At 38.4% G+C, this 19,510-nt stretch overlaps 1 protein-coding gene across 8 annotated transcripts in view; it reads left to right on the forward strand.

Moving 5' to 3' along the window:
• The window catches only part of ARL15 (ARF like GTPase 15), a 182,177-nt gene that overhangs the window by 81,703 nt on the left and 80,964 nt on the right, over positions 1-19,510 (forward strand). For 4 of the 8 annotated variants that reach the window (XM_081213203.1, XM_081213206.1, XM_081213204.1 and 1 more), the window contains 3 exons: positions 9,169-9,313; positions 12,719-12,778; positions 16,416-16,624. In XM_081213203.1, coding sequence (XP_081069329.1) covers positions 9,169-9,313; positions 12,719-12,778; positions 16,416-16,624 — 414 coding nt within the window. Of the gene's footprint in view, positions 1-29; positions 218-4,716; positions 4,774-8,122; positions 8,402-9,168; positions 9,314-12,718; positions 12,779-16,415; positions 16,625-17,776; positions 17,849-19,510 lie in introns of those variants that run through there. The other 4 variants (XM_081213201.1, XM_081213202.1, XM_081213205.1 and 1 more) reach the window with 4 other exon arrangements.

Genomic DNA, 19,510 nt, shown 5'->3' on the forward strand with positions numbered 1-19,510 from the left:
AAGGCATTTCCCCCTATTCTCCCATGTAGTGGATACATTTTAAAGGTGATATCTGATCCCAGGACACAGTATGCAGATGCTGATGAAACATACTCCCAATCTATACCTTGTGGAGAGAGGAAAAAAAGCGTGGAAACTCAGATTTTGTCACTGGCAACAAGGTTTCACTTGTCTTATGCACCTGCTTCTTACAGTGGCTTCTAGTACACCAAACCTGGTCAATGAGCTCTCTCATGTTTCTTGTGCAGCCATTGCCAAAACAAGCTAAATAAATAGTTCTCCAGAACCTGCAAGCAGATATGGACACCACCGTGTTTCCATGTGGTAGTCATGTTTTTTGCACTGTTCAGTTGCAGTACCATATGGAACAAAACAGTCAGGATAAGGAGTGCTGGAGACCACCAGGAGCTACAAAGAGTTGGTGAATGTGCTGTGTTCTTTGTAGGAAAAAAAAAAAACGACTTGCAGAAGTAGAAACAAGAATTACTAATAAAATACAGTTAGCAGAATGGCAGTTGCCTTGCCCTTTCAACACAATTGAAAATAGTATTACTATAGTAATTAGGAGATTGAAAACATCATGGTGTTAAGCCTTACAAGAGATTGGATGAAGTCCAGAGCTAGTTAAAGATGTGTAATCTGTTTATATCTGTAAGTTGAGTGCTTATGGCCCATTGATTTCAGGGAAGTTTAGGCTTCTCTGACTTTTCCGTTGCTGGTACCCACCAGGTTCTTGTAAACAGAAAAGGTAACTCAAAAAGGCTGGAGTGAAAAAGGTACTTGAAGAACATTCTTAAAATGACTTTAATTTATTGCCTTTCAATCATCTCCTAAAAACAGTTTCCTTGTTTTGCACCTGCTTCTGATTATTGTAATATTTTGGACCCTGCTTCTGGCACTATTCATAGGTCTGAAGCACAAGTATAAGCAAGAGGTAGGTAAAAAGGTAGCATCGAGACATGAAAAAACACATATACAGGTATCCTCATCAGAAAGTTGGTATTGTACACTTGGTGTCAAACCAGAGTGAGTTGTTGCAAAATGTGTGCATCAACCCTGAATGAATGATTGAATGAATGAATGAATGAATTTTCTGAACATCATGATCTTCAGAGGCCATGCTTTGGGTGCACCTCCCTGCTTTTGGAGGGGGACACAATTAGAGATGGGAAAACGAGGCCTTGTTTTGGTACCCCAACTTTGGAATGCTGTCCCTAGGAAATGGCATTTTGAAACCAGGTGAATACTTTTTAAAAATTTTTCTCAGGCCTTTAAAATATTTTCACTTTTTAATTTTTCTTTTTTACTCATTTGGTCTGGTGAGATTCCATTTTTCTGCTGCAGCATTTAACTGATTGTATTGTTTTGTTCTTAAATATTTGCCAATTGTCCTGGAAGTCTTCAGACTGAAGGATGGGATATTAAGTGCAGTGAGTAAATAAATAGCCTTGGTCTTTACAAGGAAGTTGTACAACTTCAAATGAAAGCTTTTGGGAGGCTGTTTATTTAAAATGAACTGAACAACTGCTTATCTAAACTCTGCTTGCAAATATAATAGTACATTGCATACAGAATTCGCAGCACTGAAGCCTCATTCTTGCATTTTAATAGTTTTAAACTATCATCAGGATGTCTCTTCACCCTAATCTGGACATGTCAGGTTAAGTAAAACATTGGTTTTATGACTGCCTATAATTTAATTTGGCAGGGCATAATATCTATTTTGCTCATTAGCACCCCCAATCCAATAATATAAAGCTAAATAAAAATAAAAAGGGTAGAATAAACTTTGTGCATCTGTTTCTTTGTATTTTTATAGTCCTGCATTGAACAAGATGTCTAGTCTTCTGTAGCCGCATATGATGTGGTACTTGTCTGGCTTTTAGATAACAAACGAAAGAACAGTGCCCTTTAGAAAACGACAACGTCCTGTTCCTTTCATTTACTTGTCCTAGACGTATTGGAGCTCTTGCTCTATTGCAGAGGGCACCGTGATCTGTTTTCTAAAGCCCATGCCTTTGGCAAATTGTTGTTTTTCTGCAGTCAACATACAATAGTAATCTTAATGCGCAGCACTGTGTGTGAATAAGCAAATATAAAAAACCCCAGGCTCAAGACTGTAAAAATATTGTGTGTTTTTCTAAAGACCAAGACAACAGAAAGGGCTAGTCACTGAAGTGGATAGCGGCTGTAATAGAGCGGAAAACTGGGGTCTCCTCAAAGAAGGAAGTGCTAGGATACACATGCTTTGTAACAACATTGTCTGGCTCAGTTTCTCATAAGGGTTTTTTATTATTAACAATCTGCCCTATTGTGGACAATAGTTGTGAAACAGTCTTCTGAAATTTCAGCTCTTTCCTAATTAAGGAGAGGAATATTACAGGCACAGGAAACCTTTATTCCACCTGCAAAATTCTTGTTGGAAGACACTGGTGCAGTTAAGTAATTTTAGATTGTGCGCTTCCTGGTGATATGCTGCCCACCCTTTAAATGGGGATGTGTATCACTTCACTGCTGTGTGTGGGAGCCCTCCTGCTCATTTTGTAAACTGGGGCCCTAGACCTGTGCCCCAGGATCCTGTAACTACATCACTGTTTGAAGAAGGTTTAGACTTGGGTTTAGGGCTACTGTTGAAACTCCTTAATTTATATCCTAAAAAAAAATCTTTAAACCAACCTATTATTCAGGTAGCTTCATACATCAGACGTTTTTAGCTTTATATCAAACCTGGTTGTATATATTATTTGCTAGAGTTTGCCACATACATTTAAGAAAAAAGCCATTTCCTTCCACTTCTTGTGCAATAAAAACTTTGGAATAGAAGCATATAATACACGATGGAAAAGTCAAAAGGTAACTCATCACTGACCTGGAGAAAGTTTATTTGTAGTCTTTAAAAACTGTTAATGTCGTGTGGAATCTCTCTCTTGTTTGGCTTTAGGAATCTCACTTGTGACTCAAAATTTACAGGACGAAAACACAGCTGTACAGATTGGTGAACTGGATTAGAACTGAGTTCACACCACACATTCAGAGTTGGCATGGTATTTGCAGGGTTCCGACTTCCTGCAGAAAGATTTGTGTGTTTTTCTACCTACTTTGAAAAAGTCAGTTTATCCCAGTTTTAGGCTTTTTATTACAATATATGTCTCATATCTGTGGAAATTGTGCCCATAAAACTGGCACAAATGGTAAGATGTGTAGTTTATGTACTGAGCAGTCAACATGTAACAGTCAATAGACATTTTGCATGTGTTAGAGACAAATACAACTGAAGAATCTTGACACATTGAAACTAGATCTCGCCAACTAGTCAATGCGGTGTCATCTCTGCAATCATTTCAGAGTTGTATTTACAGAGACTTGGCAGAACTAAGAGGAGGTTCTGGTCTTATTTTAATTCATTTTGAGAAATCTTTTCTCTATGGCCTTCTTTTACACTTGCTTTTTTCTTTGCCATATCCTCATTGGAGACTGGGTCTTAATGATGGTCCTGACATGGGTGTCAGTAACAAAATAAATGTATGTGCTCTACCATTTACGAAGGGCACTAATAATAATAATAATAATAATAATAATAATAATAATAATAATAATTGCTACTTTCCCCTTCAAGACATGCAGAGACCTAATCCTTCCTCATTGTCTGTTCACATGTGTTTTCGACATGTGCATTGTACTGGGGTATCTGCAGTTCTCAAGCTCTTCACAGCTGCAAAGGGAAAAAGAGGGAGGGTGTGCCTGTGGCACTGGCGTCCCTTGCCTTAGGTGGTGCAGACTCTTGTGCTGGCCCTGCAAATGATGAAATATTGTCATTATTCCAGAAAACAGTATCCTGATAGGCAACTAGTTATGTTTGAGGAGTACTATGGCAAAGCACCTGGGGGTGAAGGGCCAGAACCCCACTTCCTGCCCTCTCCTGTCTCAGTGAGATGCCTCTCATTCACATCCTCTCTTTGTCTTCTAGATTGATACATTTAATTCTAGATTAATACATTTAATAAATCAGTAGTGTGGTGTAGTGGTTAAGAGCGGTGGACTCGTAATCTGGTGAACTGGGTTCGCTTCCCCACTCCTCCACATGCAGCTGCTGGGTGACCTTGGGCCAGTCATACTTCTTTGAAGTCTCTCAGCCTCACTCACCTCACAGAGTGTTTGTTGTGGGGGAGGAAGGGAAAGGAGATTGTTAGCTGCTTTGAGACTCCTTCGGGTAGTGATAAAGCGGGATATCAGATCCAAACTCCTCCTCCTCCTTCTTCTAAATTAATATTTTTTTCTTCTAGATTAATAACAATCTTGCAGGGGACTATATCCTAAATAATGTAGCAAATATCCCCTTTTTCTAAACTGGTACCAGTTCTTGGCAATTGAGGTGCCCCGGCAGGTGTTTGGTGATTACAGGGCAAATATTGTTGGGGTAGATTAAGGAGTTTAATAGCATTGACACTCAGGCTCTTCCTTAATCCATACTGAAAGAATTCCACCATTTCTTAGGCTGATTCGCACATGATAGTGGCTACATGAAATGTTTGTGTGAGTATGAAATTGCTGCTGGGCTCCTGTGATGGCTATGCTCACAAGAAAGGGTTTGAGTGAAATGGAATTTCACAGGCTTGGTGTATAACTGATCCTTTTACAAACAAGTTGGGATGGCAGAGGCATCTAAATTAGTTTTAAAATACAGTTAGTAGCCCTTTAAATGTTATTCAAATGCTTGGTTTCTATGGTCCTATGATTGGTTGGCATGCTTCTGTCTCGGGAGACAATGGAAGAGTGAGTGTTCAAATTAATGCTTGTTTAGTTGGTTGTAGTTGGCAGTTGTAGAATATTTATCAATACATCTATGGTACTCACAAAACAGGGCTCAGTTAGCCAAGCTTGTAGCATACTTTATTCATGAATCATATTGAAGAAGCTTTTCTAGCTTAGTTGAAGATCTGTAAAAGGATGGCTTTTAGCACAGCTTTGTGCTGCAGGCTATTGTTGAATAATCTGCGTCCATCTTTCATTTTAACAGGAAATGACAAGGGGAGCTGTTTCCTCAGCTTCTCCATATTTATATTCCTCATTGGTTTCTTGTGTTTTTCCATCAGTGGTTTGTTTTCTCTCTCTTCAGTCTAAGTAATGTTGTCTCTAATGTTGCTAGTTTTGCTTGCTTCTATCTTCTCCTGAGTTTTCATTACAAGAGCTTTTGAGACTCTGTAATTGGTAATCTGGGATTTAGGGAGTATGGTAGTTTGTGTGGGATGAGGTAGCATTTAATGGTTTGTGCAACTTTCCCAGGATTCATTGCCCAATTTCTTAATACTTCAGAAAAAAAGAGGCATCAACCAGGCCAGCCCATGTCCATACTTACTGAAACCATTTTCTACAACAGGTAGGGAATGTGGGAACAGACCACATCCAGCTCTAGGGATGACATTCCTGATTTAATGAGCTATCAAAGGATGAAGCACAGCATCCACTTACAAATCTAGTGACCCTTCTTCAGCTGTTAATTTGAAATCCTAACCTTCCTTCTCTACGATTGGCTTGTGCGGAGGCAAACACTTGGAATAAGATGGTTCAGAGAGAGCCTATTAGATTGTAGAAATATGAAAACATAGAGCGACAAAATAATAATAGATGGAGGCAGAACTGTAGGTAGGAACTGTCTTCTATATTAGACAGTTTTTTCCTACACCCTTCCCTATTGTCTTTCGCATTCTTTTGCTCACTTCATGTTGTACTGAAATGATGTTTGAATCCCAAAGTGACCCAGCTGACTCAGATCCTTAGCTAAATCAAAGCCTCTGCCTTACAATAATATAAATCATCCATGGCAAGCTTCTTCTGGCTACATATAGGAAGAATGGGGATAAAATGTGTAGCATTTTGTGCATCATATAACAGTGCGGATTTTGTTTGGTACTTGGGAATATTGCATGTTAACATGTACTTTGCTAAAGCAAGTGCTGAAGTATAATCACCCAAACCTTTTGCAAAGCCATATACCGTACTTTTCCATGTATTAGGCAATGTTTTTTTTACTCCAAAATAAAGTAAAAAATGGGGGGGTCATCTTCTGCATGGGTAGTGCAGAGGGGGGACGAGCGATTGGTTGCATCCGCGAGTAGGATCTAGCAGTTGAGTGGGTGAATGGTGTCTGCTGCAAGGGCTGTTTTGGATTGGCTGCTGCTTCGTCAATTGTGTGTGTTATTTGTGGATGCGTAAGGGGGGCTGCTTTGGACTGGCTGCCGCCTCTGCAATTTGGCTTGTTAGGGTTTGCCAGTTGGGTGAGTGATCTTTGTCATTCCCCACCAATAATTGCTCAACAACCATGGACATCTCCCCCTAAAAAAGCTCAACAACTCTGTCAATTCTCCCCCAAAAGAGCTCAACAACTTTGGGCCATTTCCCCCCATTTCCTTTAATTTTCTGTCTTATACACGGAAAAGTACGGTAAATTACCTTATTTTTAGTGAGATGCCATTTAATATAATGATGATAAGTATAATTCTGCCACATACCTTGCAGCAGGGGCTTGAGCCCACTGTACGCTATCTATCACACACTCTTTTAATAAATGTTTTGGGGATGAAATGTAAAAATAAATAATACATGTTTCATTATACAGACTAATTACCAATATAAAGAAAGGAGAACCATTGAAGAGCCTTGCTGGACCAGGCCAAGAACCCATCTAATCTAGCATTCTGTTTAGTCAGTAGCGAACTAGATGCTTATGGGAGGTCTGCAATAGCCCTCTTCTACTTATGTTAATTTCAGTCGATTGACTCTGAGCTGAACTTAGTTGGATACAACCCATGATCTGTAACGTGGGAAGTAATCTTCAGCTTTGTTCACCAGCTGACAGGTTATATGAAGCTGTGTTCTAATGGCAAGGCCCTGCTCTATATAATGAATCTAGGTAACAAGTTGAGGCGTTTAAAAAAATGCAGTTTATTGTCCCGTAGCTATATTTACTGTCTGGTTCTAACTACAATAACAAATCAACTGTAGTGATTAAGCTAAGAAATACTGTGTTGTATAAACACAGGTGCAGATCTGTTAAGTATGAAGGTACAACCTTTATATAACTGCATGTTTAATGTTCAGAATCTTTTCTCTAAAGCACTATAAACTCCAGCAGCAGGTTCTTGAGGTATTCTTACCACCTTTGGCTCCTGATGTGTTAAGAATTTATTTGCCTTTTGAAATCTATAAAAAAAAATTCGACATAGTCTTAGAAGGCAAAATAATAAGTCCCATAGGAAAAATGAGGTTTCGTTTTTCAGATGACCAATGGCTTTTAAGATATTGCAAAGGAATAATACATACAAGTATATTGCTATTAATAGTAATCTTTTTTTTTTGAAAAAAATAGGTTTTTATTGAAAAGTGGGAAATGATATATATTTTTAAGAAATAAAACTATATACTGAAGCCACCGAAGCATGGTAGGGAGAATACCATATCAGTACATCACTGGAATGGTGCTGAATTATACAAAACAACAACAACTATGCCATAAATATATCTGACCACATCTATCTATCTATCTATCATCTCAGGAAACTTTTAACCAATTGCTGATTATCAGAAATAATAGAATGCCAGTCATCTATAAATGAGTCTGAGTCACCTTGCCCATTATAGGCACAAATTTGTTTTGTTAATGTGGTCATTAGTGCAAGGGATCATATTTTTCTATATTACTGTTCTGCTGTGGAAGAGTCTTCACTCTTGCACTGGTGTTCTTGTTCTATTCTTGCTACCAGCAAAGGAAAGTTAGGGCTCTGAACTTCGTCTCATAATATTTAATATCACTGATTTAGCTGTAGGTACATAATTATGCATAAATGTAACTTAAGCAAGGTTTTGCCTCCAGGACCTGGTGATAGTATGGAATGAACCTTCAAATAGCCCCCTTAAGTTTTAACACTGTTGTTGTTGTTGTTTAGTCGTTTAGTTGTGTCCGACTCTTCATGACCCTGTGGACTAGAGCACGCCAGGCACTCCTGTCTTTCACTGCCTCCCGCAGTTTGGTCAAACTCATGTTGGTAGCTTTGAGAACACTGTCCAACCATCTCGTCCTCGTCGTCCCCTTCTCCTTGTGCCCTCAATCTTTCCTAACATCAGGGTCTTTTCCAGGGAGTCTTCTCTTCTCATGAGATGGCCAAAGTATTGGAGCTTCAGCTTCAGAATATGTCCTTCCAGTGAGCACTCAGGGCTGATTTCCTTAAGAATGGATAGGTTTGATCTTCTTGCAGTCCATGGGACTCTCAAGAGTCTCCTCCAGCACCATAATTCAAAAGCATCAATTCTTCGGCGATCAGCCTTCTTTATGGTCCAGCTCTCACTTCCATACATCACTACTGGGGAAACCATAGCTTTAACTACACGGACCTTTGTCAGCAGGGTGATGTCTCTGCTTTTTAATATATCAACTGGCGATTGTATATTTACAGCAACTTTTATGCTTTCATTGTTTCTTTGAATGATGTAATGTATATCTGAGGTTTAGTGTCTTGAATTTAGCATCTTGCCTTTAATTTCTGTATAAATGGGAAATATGAAGATGGTTGATAGTTATTCTCACTTGAGACAACCATAACAAAAGATTAAAATAGGAGGGAACTAGGTCATTCAAGCCTGTTGTGTGATTTGGCATACTTGAGGAAGGAATTCAAAAGAGGCAGGAAGGGCTTCCTTCATTAAGTTGTTGGCTCTGTGAAAGGGCATACAGTATAATTTATCAAATGGAGTAATGCATTTTATGATTAGCTAGTCATGTGATATTGATTAAGTAAATGGATTACTTGTTTTCCTAGTCTAATAAGAAATATGTTGGCTGGGCAACAAGCAATGATCCTAGTCCTCTTTAAAGAGAGTGACATATTTAAGAATGCAGTCTTATGTGTGTAGTGAAATGTAGTGGCTAAAAACCTTTTGAGAAACATACTGAAATGTACCTGGAACAATTCTTTGAATGCAATGATATGGCAAAAACAGGGTGTGCTTTAGGCCCAATTCATCTGTAGTAATCTTGATTCAACATAGTAATCCCATTGACTTTTACCAAAATTCTGTTTGTCTTCTTTCTTGGACATTTTTTAAAAAAATTATTAATATTAAAATTGTGTGATATTAAATATTAAATCTTCTTCTTTATGCTTTCCTCAACAGTGTTTTCGAGCACTTTGCTGCAAAGGGCCTCCACCACCACGACCAGAGTATGACTTGGTTTGCATAGGTCTCACTGGCTCTGGCAAGACTAGTCTACTGTCTCAGCTCTGCAGTGAAAATAGAGATAATATAGTATCGACAACAGGTAAGCTAATGCTTTATGTAACTTCTTAAACTAGATATATCTTTAAAAATTGTGGCAAAACTATTTGGCTTATTTCAAACCAAAGTAAAGTGTGTGTTTAAAGAATGCTTAACATCTTCCATGGGGTAAATATCTGAATTGTAATTCTGTGCAAATAATATGAAAGTTGCCCATTTGAGTATTTAGTGTCTATCCATTTAGCTGCAGCTTGTTGTGTCCTTTAATAAATAATAATTCAGATTTGAAGCTGTAGTGGTCAAGTATATAGGCAGGATATATTTACTGTATACCAGGAGGCCAGATCTTGTTAGACTACAACTGCCATTATCCCAAATTATTGGCTGTGCTGGGAGTCCAGCATTTGGCTTCCTATGCTGTTTATTTTGCATTTCTCAGCATGCCCCTTAAATAACAACTCAAGGATATTATCTACCTATTATATTTGAACTTGCTGTTCGGTGAAACATCTCTATTTCTGTGGAATTCAACATCATGCTATTACAAATGTTTTATCTGCACAAGCCTATCAGCTTGCCAAGTGAATTGATACCTGTTCGCCTCCCCCCTCGCACTGTTCTGGGGATTCTTCCTTGAAAGCTGATTTCAAGGTCCGCTGGAGGTGTACAGGTGGAGATGGGAGGAAAGCCCCATTGCACAAGCAGAAATCTTTGTGCAGGGCTTTTGTTGATGGGCTTCATTAGGTGTTTTTAATGTGAAAACAGCTGTTTGTTTTTGGGCAATAGTACAAGAGGAGAAGCTCAAAGCCTTTATCTCTCTTCTTTGGTCTCAATTAAATCCTCTCCATTCCAGGTTGTGATAAGCTGTGAAGGGGGAAACCTGAGAACTTTAAGCCTTTAAGCCTTTTAATTTCCCTTCTGGAGTATATAGCAGTGTTTCTTGGGGGGTTACTTGGACTTAGCTCTGCTGTGGTCCTGATCCAGTCATGTATAAGACACTGCTGGTTTTTCAGAAAGAAAGAAAGAAAGAAAGAAAGAAAGAAAGAAAGAAAGAAAGAAAGAAAGAAAGAAAGAAAGACATGGAGTTCCAACATCATGTGTAGTTTGACCCCAAGACAGATTTCGTACTAAAGAAGCCCTTCAGTTAATTAGTAGCTGCTGTAGGAATTTTAGTATATTTTCATATTGTGTTTTAAGGATGCTTCTCACTGAAGAAAGTTGATGGCACCCTTCTGTCTATATGATCCAGTACAAATGCAGGGGGTGCGGACTGAGTATTGTATATTTTAACCAAGCCTTTAAAATAGGGAGCTTACTTTACACACAGTAGGGTTTGTTTATTCACATTTGCAGAAATTGACTGGGATGGACAAATAAGATGAAACCACTGGGCACGCATGCTCATCTCTGGAGGGGCTTCAAAATGGATACATAATATGTGTAATATGTTCAGTGTCCTACATATGTACAGTACCGAAAAGTATTGTGCTTATCAGAACATCTTAGACAGTGTTAGAAACTGAGATATGAAAGCTAGGAGCTGAATGGCACCTTAAACCTGGGTTATGGCCGCCAAAACGGAATGTCTAGGCACACATTTTTATAACAAGAATACAAAGCTGAAAATGAACAAACTGCAGCTAAAAACTTATATTAATTTTTCACATGGTCTAGTCCGCCTCTGAAGACTCCAAAAGAAAAAGCCATACTTCCCCTGCCTGCCCCTCTAATATTCTTAAGAGGGTCTCTTCTCCAGTCCTCAGAGCTAGAAGTGAGGAGGCAGAAAAAGGTCTACTGTTGTTCCAGCAGTGGCAGTTTTAATCTGAAATCTTAGGCACAGTACTCCTCCCAGAGCTCAGAAACTGCTTGCATTAATGAAATTCCCCTTCGCAAAATGCGCCTAAAACAATGGAAATTTTGAATGCTGGAGCTTATGTGTACTGACATATAAATTCTGTCTTTGTTTATTTTGATTTACTTTATTAATGTTGAAAAATCAATATAAATGTTTTGGAGAAGAAGAAAATAGCCTAGGCAGGATTTGAGTCTAACCTCTGCATTCTTACTGTTTATTGTGTGAAATGTGCACTGTGGCAGTGAGCAAAAAAATAAAATAAAAATACAATTGGTAAGTAATTGATTATGTTGCCTTGTATACTCATACCCAGGAGAAGATGCAACATTGGATGTATTTGCAAACTAAAGGGATTCACTCAAAACAATTGAAATAAGTAACCAAAGCTGCTTAATTTTAATGATTTCTGGAGGGTTAGGTATGGAAGCACCAGGAGTGGGTCAAATCTATCCCATAGACTCATAGAGTTGGAAGGGACCCCAAGAGTCCTCTAGTGTTACTCAGAGCCAGCAGTGAGGTCCCCTACACATCACTGACTACTCTCTCTTCCCATATGGGTAGTAAACTTGTCCTAAAGAAAAACTTGACTACTGCAGAGGCCTGTACATGTAGTCTGCACTGCAGCTGAAGGGTTCCAGGGAAACTGGGAAAGCATCACTGTAGACTGGGTCATTTGGCCCTGATCCTAGGTGCTGGGTAGCAGGTGAATGGACTAAAGGAATGTGAGGAAGCAGTGTTTACTGGATTGTCCTCCTGCAGATACCTTTTTAGAGAAGTCCAGCTGCTCCAGTTTAAGGAACTGTTCCTACCTCGCCTGGAGCAGCTGTTTCTAGATTGGCACCTTTCCATCCTTTGTCTTCTGCCGCACCCTTAACCCACTCACTGCTTCAGGTTTACTGAAATGTATATCCAGTTCTAATCCTAAAAAAAACGTTGTGCCCCAGGTGTCTCTGAAAATATGTAATGATACATTATTTTTGAGTTTGGGAGGCTCTGAATTTTGCATTTAGATATCAGTTTGTACAATTTCTCATTACAGAGAGATTAATTTGATTTCACAGAGTGGTATGAATTGAAAGAATGTAGAGAGATAAACAGAATTGGAAAGCAACTGATAATCTTCCATCAGCCTTTTGAATCCACTGCTGTTGTACCTATTATCTGGATGGAATAAGGATAAACTTTACAATCAGCTAAAATAGAATATGGAAAACAGAATTTGGAAGCGTGTGTCTCCTCTGCTTCCTTTCCAAAAATAAAAAAAATTGTCCCTAATTCTGTCAAAATTATGCAAAATACTGTTACACTGTTTTATTTTATATAACTATCCTGCTTCTATGATTCATGTTTTGAAGTAATTCTAAATATTTTTGGCAGCAAAATGATTCTTGGAGGAATGGAGGAAAGGGAAGGGCCTGGGATTAGGGAAGGGATTAGGGAGAAGATAACTTTTGAAACCTTGCCCAGGCACTTAAAGATCACAAGAGGTTGAAGGCCCAAAGCAGAGAGGAGTACTACTACTATTAACAAGCATACTGCTTTGGATAGCCTCTGCACTGCAAAAATTACTAACTTTTTTTGTTCTGATTTCAGGTTTTAGCATAAAAGCAGTGCCATTCCAGAATGCCATCTTGAATGTAAAAGAGCTTGGAGGTATAACACTATTAATCAACTGAATATCTGACTGGTAGTTTTCCATTTCTTGGTCTTTCTCTCTTAATGATAATAAATAATACTTTATTTAATACTTAACAAGCACCTGTGACCGCTAGATACTAAGCATAAGCTTAAAGGAGTACAATCTAGAGTGGACATGATGCAGGATGAAAGCAAGGGAAATTCAGAATAGCAGCTGAGGTGCAGAGCTTGCATTTCTACTTTGCAGTGCACAACTCCCATAATTTATGTATCTACTTAAAGGGAGGAATTCAACGTAGCATTATGGCAGTTCTGTTAGTGCAAACATTTCGGCTTGCCAGATGGAACGACCCTCTCCCTCCGCCCCCAGCATGCTATTCTGAGGGTTCTCCCAGTCAAAGCGGGGAGGAGGGGGGATTCATGTTGTGCTAGCAGAAGACTTTCTGCTGGCTTCTGCTAGTGGGACTCATTAGTTGAACATGGCCTGCAATAGTGATCTGGCTTTTACTTCTGTCTTATGTCATGTATTGTGCAGAGATGGATTATTGTACTACTGACACTGGTTCAGGACTAGTAAAGCATTAAAAATAAAATCCATACAAATGCTGGGAATGTGGTATCTTGAAAGAGTGTGCACCCAGAGTAAGGAATGAGAATTTTTGAAACTTTAGCCAAGACAGATCCCTGAGTAGCAAAAAACCTGAGAACCTCCTAATTCATATGAATGGTATTGTCAATTTAGGCTACTGTATTGAAGTACACATTGAAGAGATAGTTATTTTACTTCATTTAACAAAACGCAGATACTGCTTGAGTGTAGTAAAACCTATAAGTACAGTGGTACCTCAGGTTAAGTACTTAATTCGTTCCGGAGATCCGTCCTTAACCTGAAACTGTTCTTAACCTGAAGCACCACTTTAGCTAATGGGGCCTGCCATGCCGCTGGAGCCCGATTTCTGTTCTTATCCTGAAGCAAGGTTCTTAACCTGAAGCACTAGGTTTCTGGGTTAGCGGAGTCTGTAACCTGAAGCATATGTAACCCGAGGTACCACTGTATTAAAATGATCAATTAAAAACAATAAAAAACAATAAAAACACTTAAACATAATTTAAAATAACAGTAAAAAAAAGACTAAAACATGTCAACACATATGAGCCTGGATAGGCTTAGCTAAACAAAAATGTTTTAAGCACCCCAAAAGTGGTACAGTGAAGATGCCTGCCTCATGCCAATAGACAGGGAGTTCCCAAGTGTAGGTGCTACCACACTAAAACTGCAATTTATTACAGCTGCAATTACTTACATCTACTAAGCAGACTCTAGCCAAGATACTAATCCACAATTATTAAATCTCCATACCCTGGTACCTCAGTTGTTGAATGTAATCCATTCCGGAAGACCGTTCGACTTCCGAAATGTTCGACAACTGAGGCGCAAAGGAAGGCCGGCAAAGTCAATGGAGAAAAAAGAGGGGGGAAATGCAGTGGAAGCCGTTCGACTTCCAAGGCGCGTTCAGAAATGGAAGCAATTACTTCTGGGTTGTCGGCGTTCGGGTTCCGAAAGGTTAGGCTTCCGAGGCGCTTGAAAACCGAGGTACCACTGTATCCATTGTTTCTATACAGAAAACAGTTCTGTATGGTGATGCCCCTTTAATGGAAGTATTGCTCTTAAAAGTAGCTAATGATGAAATGCTTCCCATTTGGCGATATTGCTCAAGTGGCCAAGGGCCCATGCAGTCCAGCATTCTGTTTTCACAGCGGCCAACCAGATGCTTGTGGGAACCCTGCAAGCAGGATATGAGTGCAACAGCAGTCTGCCACGCGTGATTCCCAGGAACAGAGGCATACTGTCTCTGACAGTGGTGGCAGAACATAATAATCATGGCCGCCAGTGGCCTCAGATAAAGGAGGAAGCTGTCCAAGGCTGCTGTCTAAGTATTTATTTATTTCATCCATATACTCATGGAACAACTCAAGAAAGCTTATTGGGAACCAAAGGGGAAAAAACAATGAGCTGTTTAGTTTGCCAGTAGTATCTGCCTAATCCTGAACTGAGAATCTTCTATGAACTGTGTCTGAAGTATTGGATGTGATACTGGTTCGAAATCTGGTAATTTTCCCAAGACTGAGTTGCTTATGAATGGAAATCTGAAAGGAAACTTGAAATAGGAAGGGAGAGGCGAGTAGAATCTTGTATATTGATAGAAATCAGGACATATTACGTCTCTGGCAAAATATGTTTGCTGTATTCAATTCCAAACAACTTTAGTTCTGTGGCTATTACAAAAGGCAAATCTTTAAAATTTTAAACTTATTTAATAAGGATATATTTACCTATATGAAATTCTAGCATGTTGGTTTCTGATCACCCTACTGATCAACATGTTAATGATCTCTTTTATGCATTGAGTGTGGCTCCAGAAAAATCAAAAACTTTATTTTCAGTTTTACATTTTGAGGAGACTCACTGCATGGGATTAAATTGGTCAGCTGCTAATCTATCTGTTAAATGCTGACATAAATTGCAGATGAAAAAGATTGCTTGAGAAACATGACTCTTCTCTTTTTTCCTTTGAAGAAAAAGTTACTGTTTTATTTAAACAGAACTCTCATTTATGTAAGGCTTGCAGTCTGCTTTTATTTTTGCCGGACGCTGACAGCCTTCTATGAGGACATTGGGTTAGTGCCCAATATGGTGCTTAGCAGTTGCATAAGGGCAAAATTTCTGAGTTGGAACAGACAAATTGTCCTGTCAGTTCATTATCTGAGTAACAGACAGCTGGAGATGTTTCAGGGGAAAGTAAAAATGAATGGAAAAACAAAAGGCAAATTCACTTACCCTTTTTAGTCCTAGGGTTGATAAACTGCTATTGGATGATGATGATGATTTGCAAGTTCTATTCTCTCTAGATCAGCTGAAGTTCTTCCAGTCCGTATAAAAATTGGCTCTGCAGAATAAGTAGCCTTTAAAGGAGCTGTACAAAGGGTTAAATGCCATTTGGGGGAAAAAATTCTTAAGTGGTAGGTGGCATTGGATCTGTGAAGACCTCTGGCAGGAATTATGAGAATAGTAGTGGAGTGTCTGGTAAGGAAGGCAGGGACCAGTCCAAAAGAGAGTTAAAAGTGTTTAAAAACCAATAATATTTGTAAATTGGGAAGTGAAGCCATTAAATAGAGCAGAGAGGTATTAGGATGAGTGTACTACAGAGAGATGAAGGTATTGTGATGAAAGTAAAGAATTTTTATTATTTACATATTTTTATCCAACTTTTAAAAAATTCGCAAAACAGGTAACACTTAAAATGTCAAAAGTAATGCCAGAAAGCAGTAGCCATATTGGTATTAGGAACAGAGAAGATTGGCCATGTTTTAAAGACCAAAATATGTCACATTAAGTTGATAACACTGTACTGAGAGTGTGAAAGGTTAAAATATGAACATGAGTAGGAGCAGAGATTGACTTCGCTTATTTTTATATACAAGCTGTGGAATTAGTTAATAATTATTAAATTTGCATACCACCCTTTATCTGAAGATCTCAGGGCGGTTCACAGCATAAATTAGTTGATTATTTAAATGAGTACTTAATCTTATTGTTCTTTTTGGTCTGACAACATTTCTGTTTTTGTTTTGTTTTTAATTATCATTAAAGGAGCTGACAATATTAGGAAGTACTGGTGTCGTTACTACCAAGGATCCCAAGGAGTAATATTTGTATTAGACAGTGCCTCTTCAGAAGATGATTTAGAAATTGCTAGAAATGAACTGCACTCTGCGCTTCAGCATCCACAGTTATGCACTTTGCCATTTTTAATATTGGCCAATCATCAGGACAAGCCAGCAGCTCGTTCAGTACAAGAGGTATGTTTAACACAGCAAGGTCTTAGATGCTCCTAGTTATTTGCTGTGATGGGAAGTGTGTGTGTGTGTGTGTGTGTGTGTGAGAGAGAGAGAGAGAGAGAGAGAGAGAGAGAGAGTGCACAGACACACACTCTGCACATGGACCTTTTGTGTGATGTGCAGGACCTGTAAGGGTTTGATGAATTCTTCTTTCAACGCATCTTGCTTAAGGGGAAAATGATGCTTTTAACTGACTTCACCAAAAGCTATTGAAAGTGCCTGCCTGCATTGTTTATTTGTTTGTTTTTTAATCTGGGAATTTTTTTTTTGCTGTTAGTTTAATCTTGTTTTCATTTTTTGAACAGCCTTAGCACTCTCTGTCCTCCAATGCGTGAAGCTCCCAGCAATATACACACTTCTGTATAAAAGCTTTTCATGTTTACTCTCATGCTAATGGTTAGCGGTTAAGTTGCAGTTCCTGCTCCTAATATTTTAAAAATTTAGCACAGATTTCCAACTCCAGGAGGGTGAGGGTTAATCTTGTCTATAATATGGTTACTGTGAGGAATGGGCAAAACTGTGCATTTGTAATTATGGTTCCATAATTTGGGTCTACACTGAACGTTTGATCGTGGCCACCAGCCTGATAAATGGTAGGATTTTCAACAGGTGTTCGTTCCCAAATTGCAATGGAAGGAACATAAGTGAACCAGCTCTCTCAAGTACCCTGGAGTTAGACCTGTTTAAGGGCTTTAAAGGTGAGCTCTAGAACCTTGAATTTAGCCTGGAAACAAATGAGCAAGCAGGAAGGCTCACATAATACTTGTTTTATGCACTTCCTGCAGCTAACACCAAACATTAACCTAGCTCTCAAATTCTGGGCCAATTGAAATTTCCAAAACCGGAACAAACTATCATAGATTAAACCTGCTCTATCGTATGTGTAGCTTCATGCAACTGATGAAGTGGTACTGTAGTCCACGAGAAGTTAATCTGCAACAATAAACCTGTTAGTGTTTGTACTTCCCCCATTTCTTTCTTTCTTTCTTTTTTGTATCCTTCACTAATATGAAAAGTTCGCAAAAGTACATGTGTCGGTGTCATAGCTCAGTGGAAGAGCATATGCTTTGCATGCAGAAAGCCCGGAGTTAATTCTCTTACATCTCCATGTAGGGCTGGAAAAGACACTTGTCTGAATCCCTGGAGAGATACTGCCAGTTCGATGGACTAATGGTCTAACTCAATGTAAGGCACCTTCTTAGATCTCAGATTAGCTTTTTAAAAGAGTTGACTCGCTGTAGACTTAATCCTTTCACAGAAGAAGAAAGACAAAAGCCTAACTCAAACAAGAGTTACACTTCTAGTTAAAGAGACAAATGAAGCCTAGGTGTTCATTAGTTTCTAGCAGTAGAAAAATCAATCTTCTGTGCTTAATGCAAAACGATGCTCATTAAATTATGCATTTATTGAAAGAGGGATTTAGTGCTGTCTTGTCAAAATACGTGGTCTTTCTTTTTGACATTTCTGATGTGTGGTGGTGGTGGTGTTGAAGCTAGGAGAGTGCAACTGTTGATGGGGATATGTGAATTCAGAAGCCCATACCTTTGCATGCACGTGAATGGGATCCTTGGCATGCAATGCTGATTTCATTATTTAGGTAGATTCCTATTGATGAAGCAGTTCTTAAAGTATCCAGGTCGTAGGCTGTTTAGGAATTTAAAGGTCAACATTATTTCCTCTCTTTACTATATATGCATTGGGTGGCCTGTTTCTCAGATATGGTTACCTATCTTTAATATGGTGATAATAGTGACAGTGGTACCTTGAAGGGCAATCTTGAAGACCACAGAGCATTTTTCAATCTGAAATGTTGTATGACTGCTGATTAGTAGTTCCAAAACCCTTTTGCCTAAAACTATGCAAGAGCCAAGAAGATTCTGCAACAGCTGTTAGTGGTATTGACTTGTGGGAGGTATACTGTACGTTTTCCAAATTTGAAGCTTTTTAAGCAAATATTTTTCTTTATATATGGCATTTTTAAAAATAGCATTGTACAGATTATTTATCCAACCCATTAAGAAGAAAAACACATGTAACTTAATTTGCAAACCAAGGAATCAGATCCATAATTTTTGGTAATATTACTTGCTTATGTGAAAAGCAATGTACATGTATCCATACCCTTAAAGTATGTTAAAAACTTGAGGATTTTTATAGCTTCTCTATTCTATGGCTTCCTTTTTGGGGGGGTAAAGTTTATTATTATTATTTCATTTTATAATATATATAAAACATATATAACAATCATAACTACAGACATAAATTAAAAGATGAAAAACAAAGCTATAAAATAGGCATGTAGAACAAGTAGTTGCATATGAGTTAGAATAACAAAGTCTATGTAAAGACTGTCAACTTTATCGAATCATCAAGTATAGTTCCAATTTTGCCAGGCTTGTGAAAAGAGTTGTCTTGAAAATGATGGTCAGCTGCTTATGTCATAAAGAAATGCAAAAACATTAAAAAAGTCTCTGGAGGTTCTAGTCCCTGTCAAAATTTCAAATTAGGTGTGATTTTTTAAATTATAAGTATATTCCAGAGTGGGTGGTACCAAATGCCCAGTGTAATATTGTGGCTTTTTTCTATTGGTTTGCATGCTGCCAAGATGATATAGAATTCCAGTTCTTTTGATAGTATATTTACATTGATGACTTCCTGTTTTAACATTGAACATTATGCTTTCTTATTTGATCATCTTAACAAATTAAGTTAATGTTAAGAAATGTGCTGCTGCTTCTAAACACATGATTTATACAGGAGGCAAATCACAGAGAAAAACTCCTTTAGGGGTCATATTTAATATTCAGTAAGCCAGTTTAGACACTGAGGAAGTAGGGATTTAAAGAA

This window comes from Podarcis bocagei, assembly GCF_964188305.1.
Source record: "Podarcis bocagei genome assembly, chromosome: 11".
NCBI lineage: Eukaryota > Metazoa > Chordata > Lepidosauria > Squamata > Lacertidae > Podarcis > Podarcis bocagei.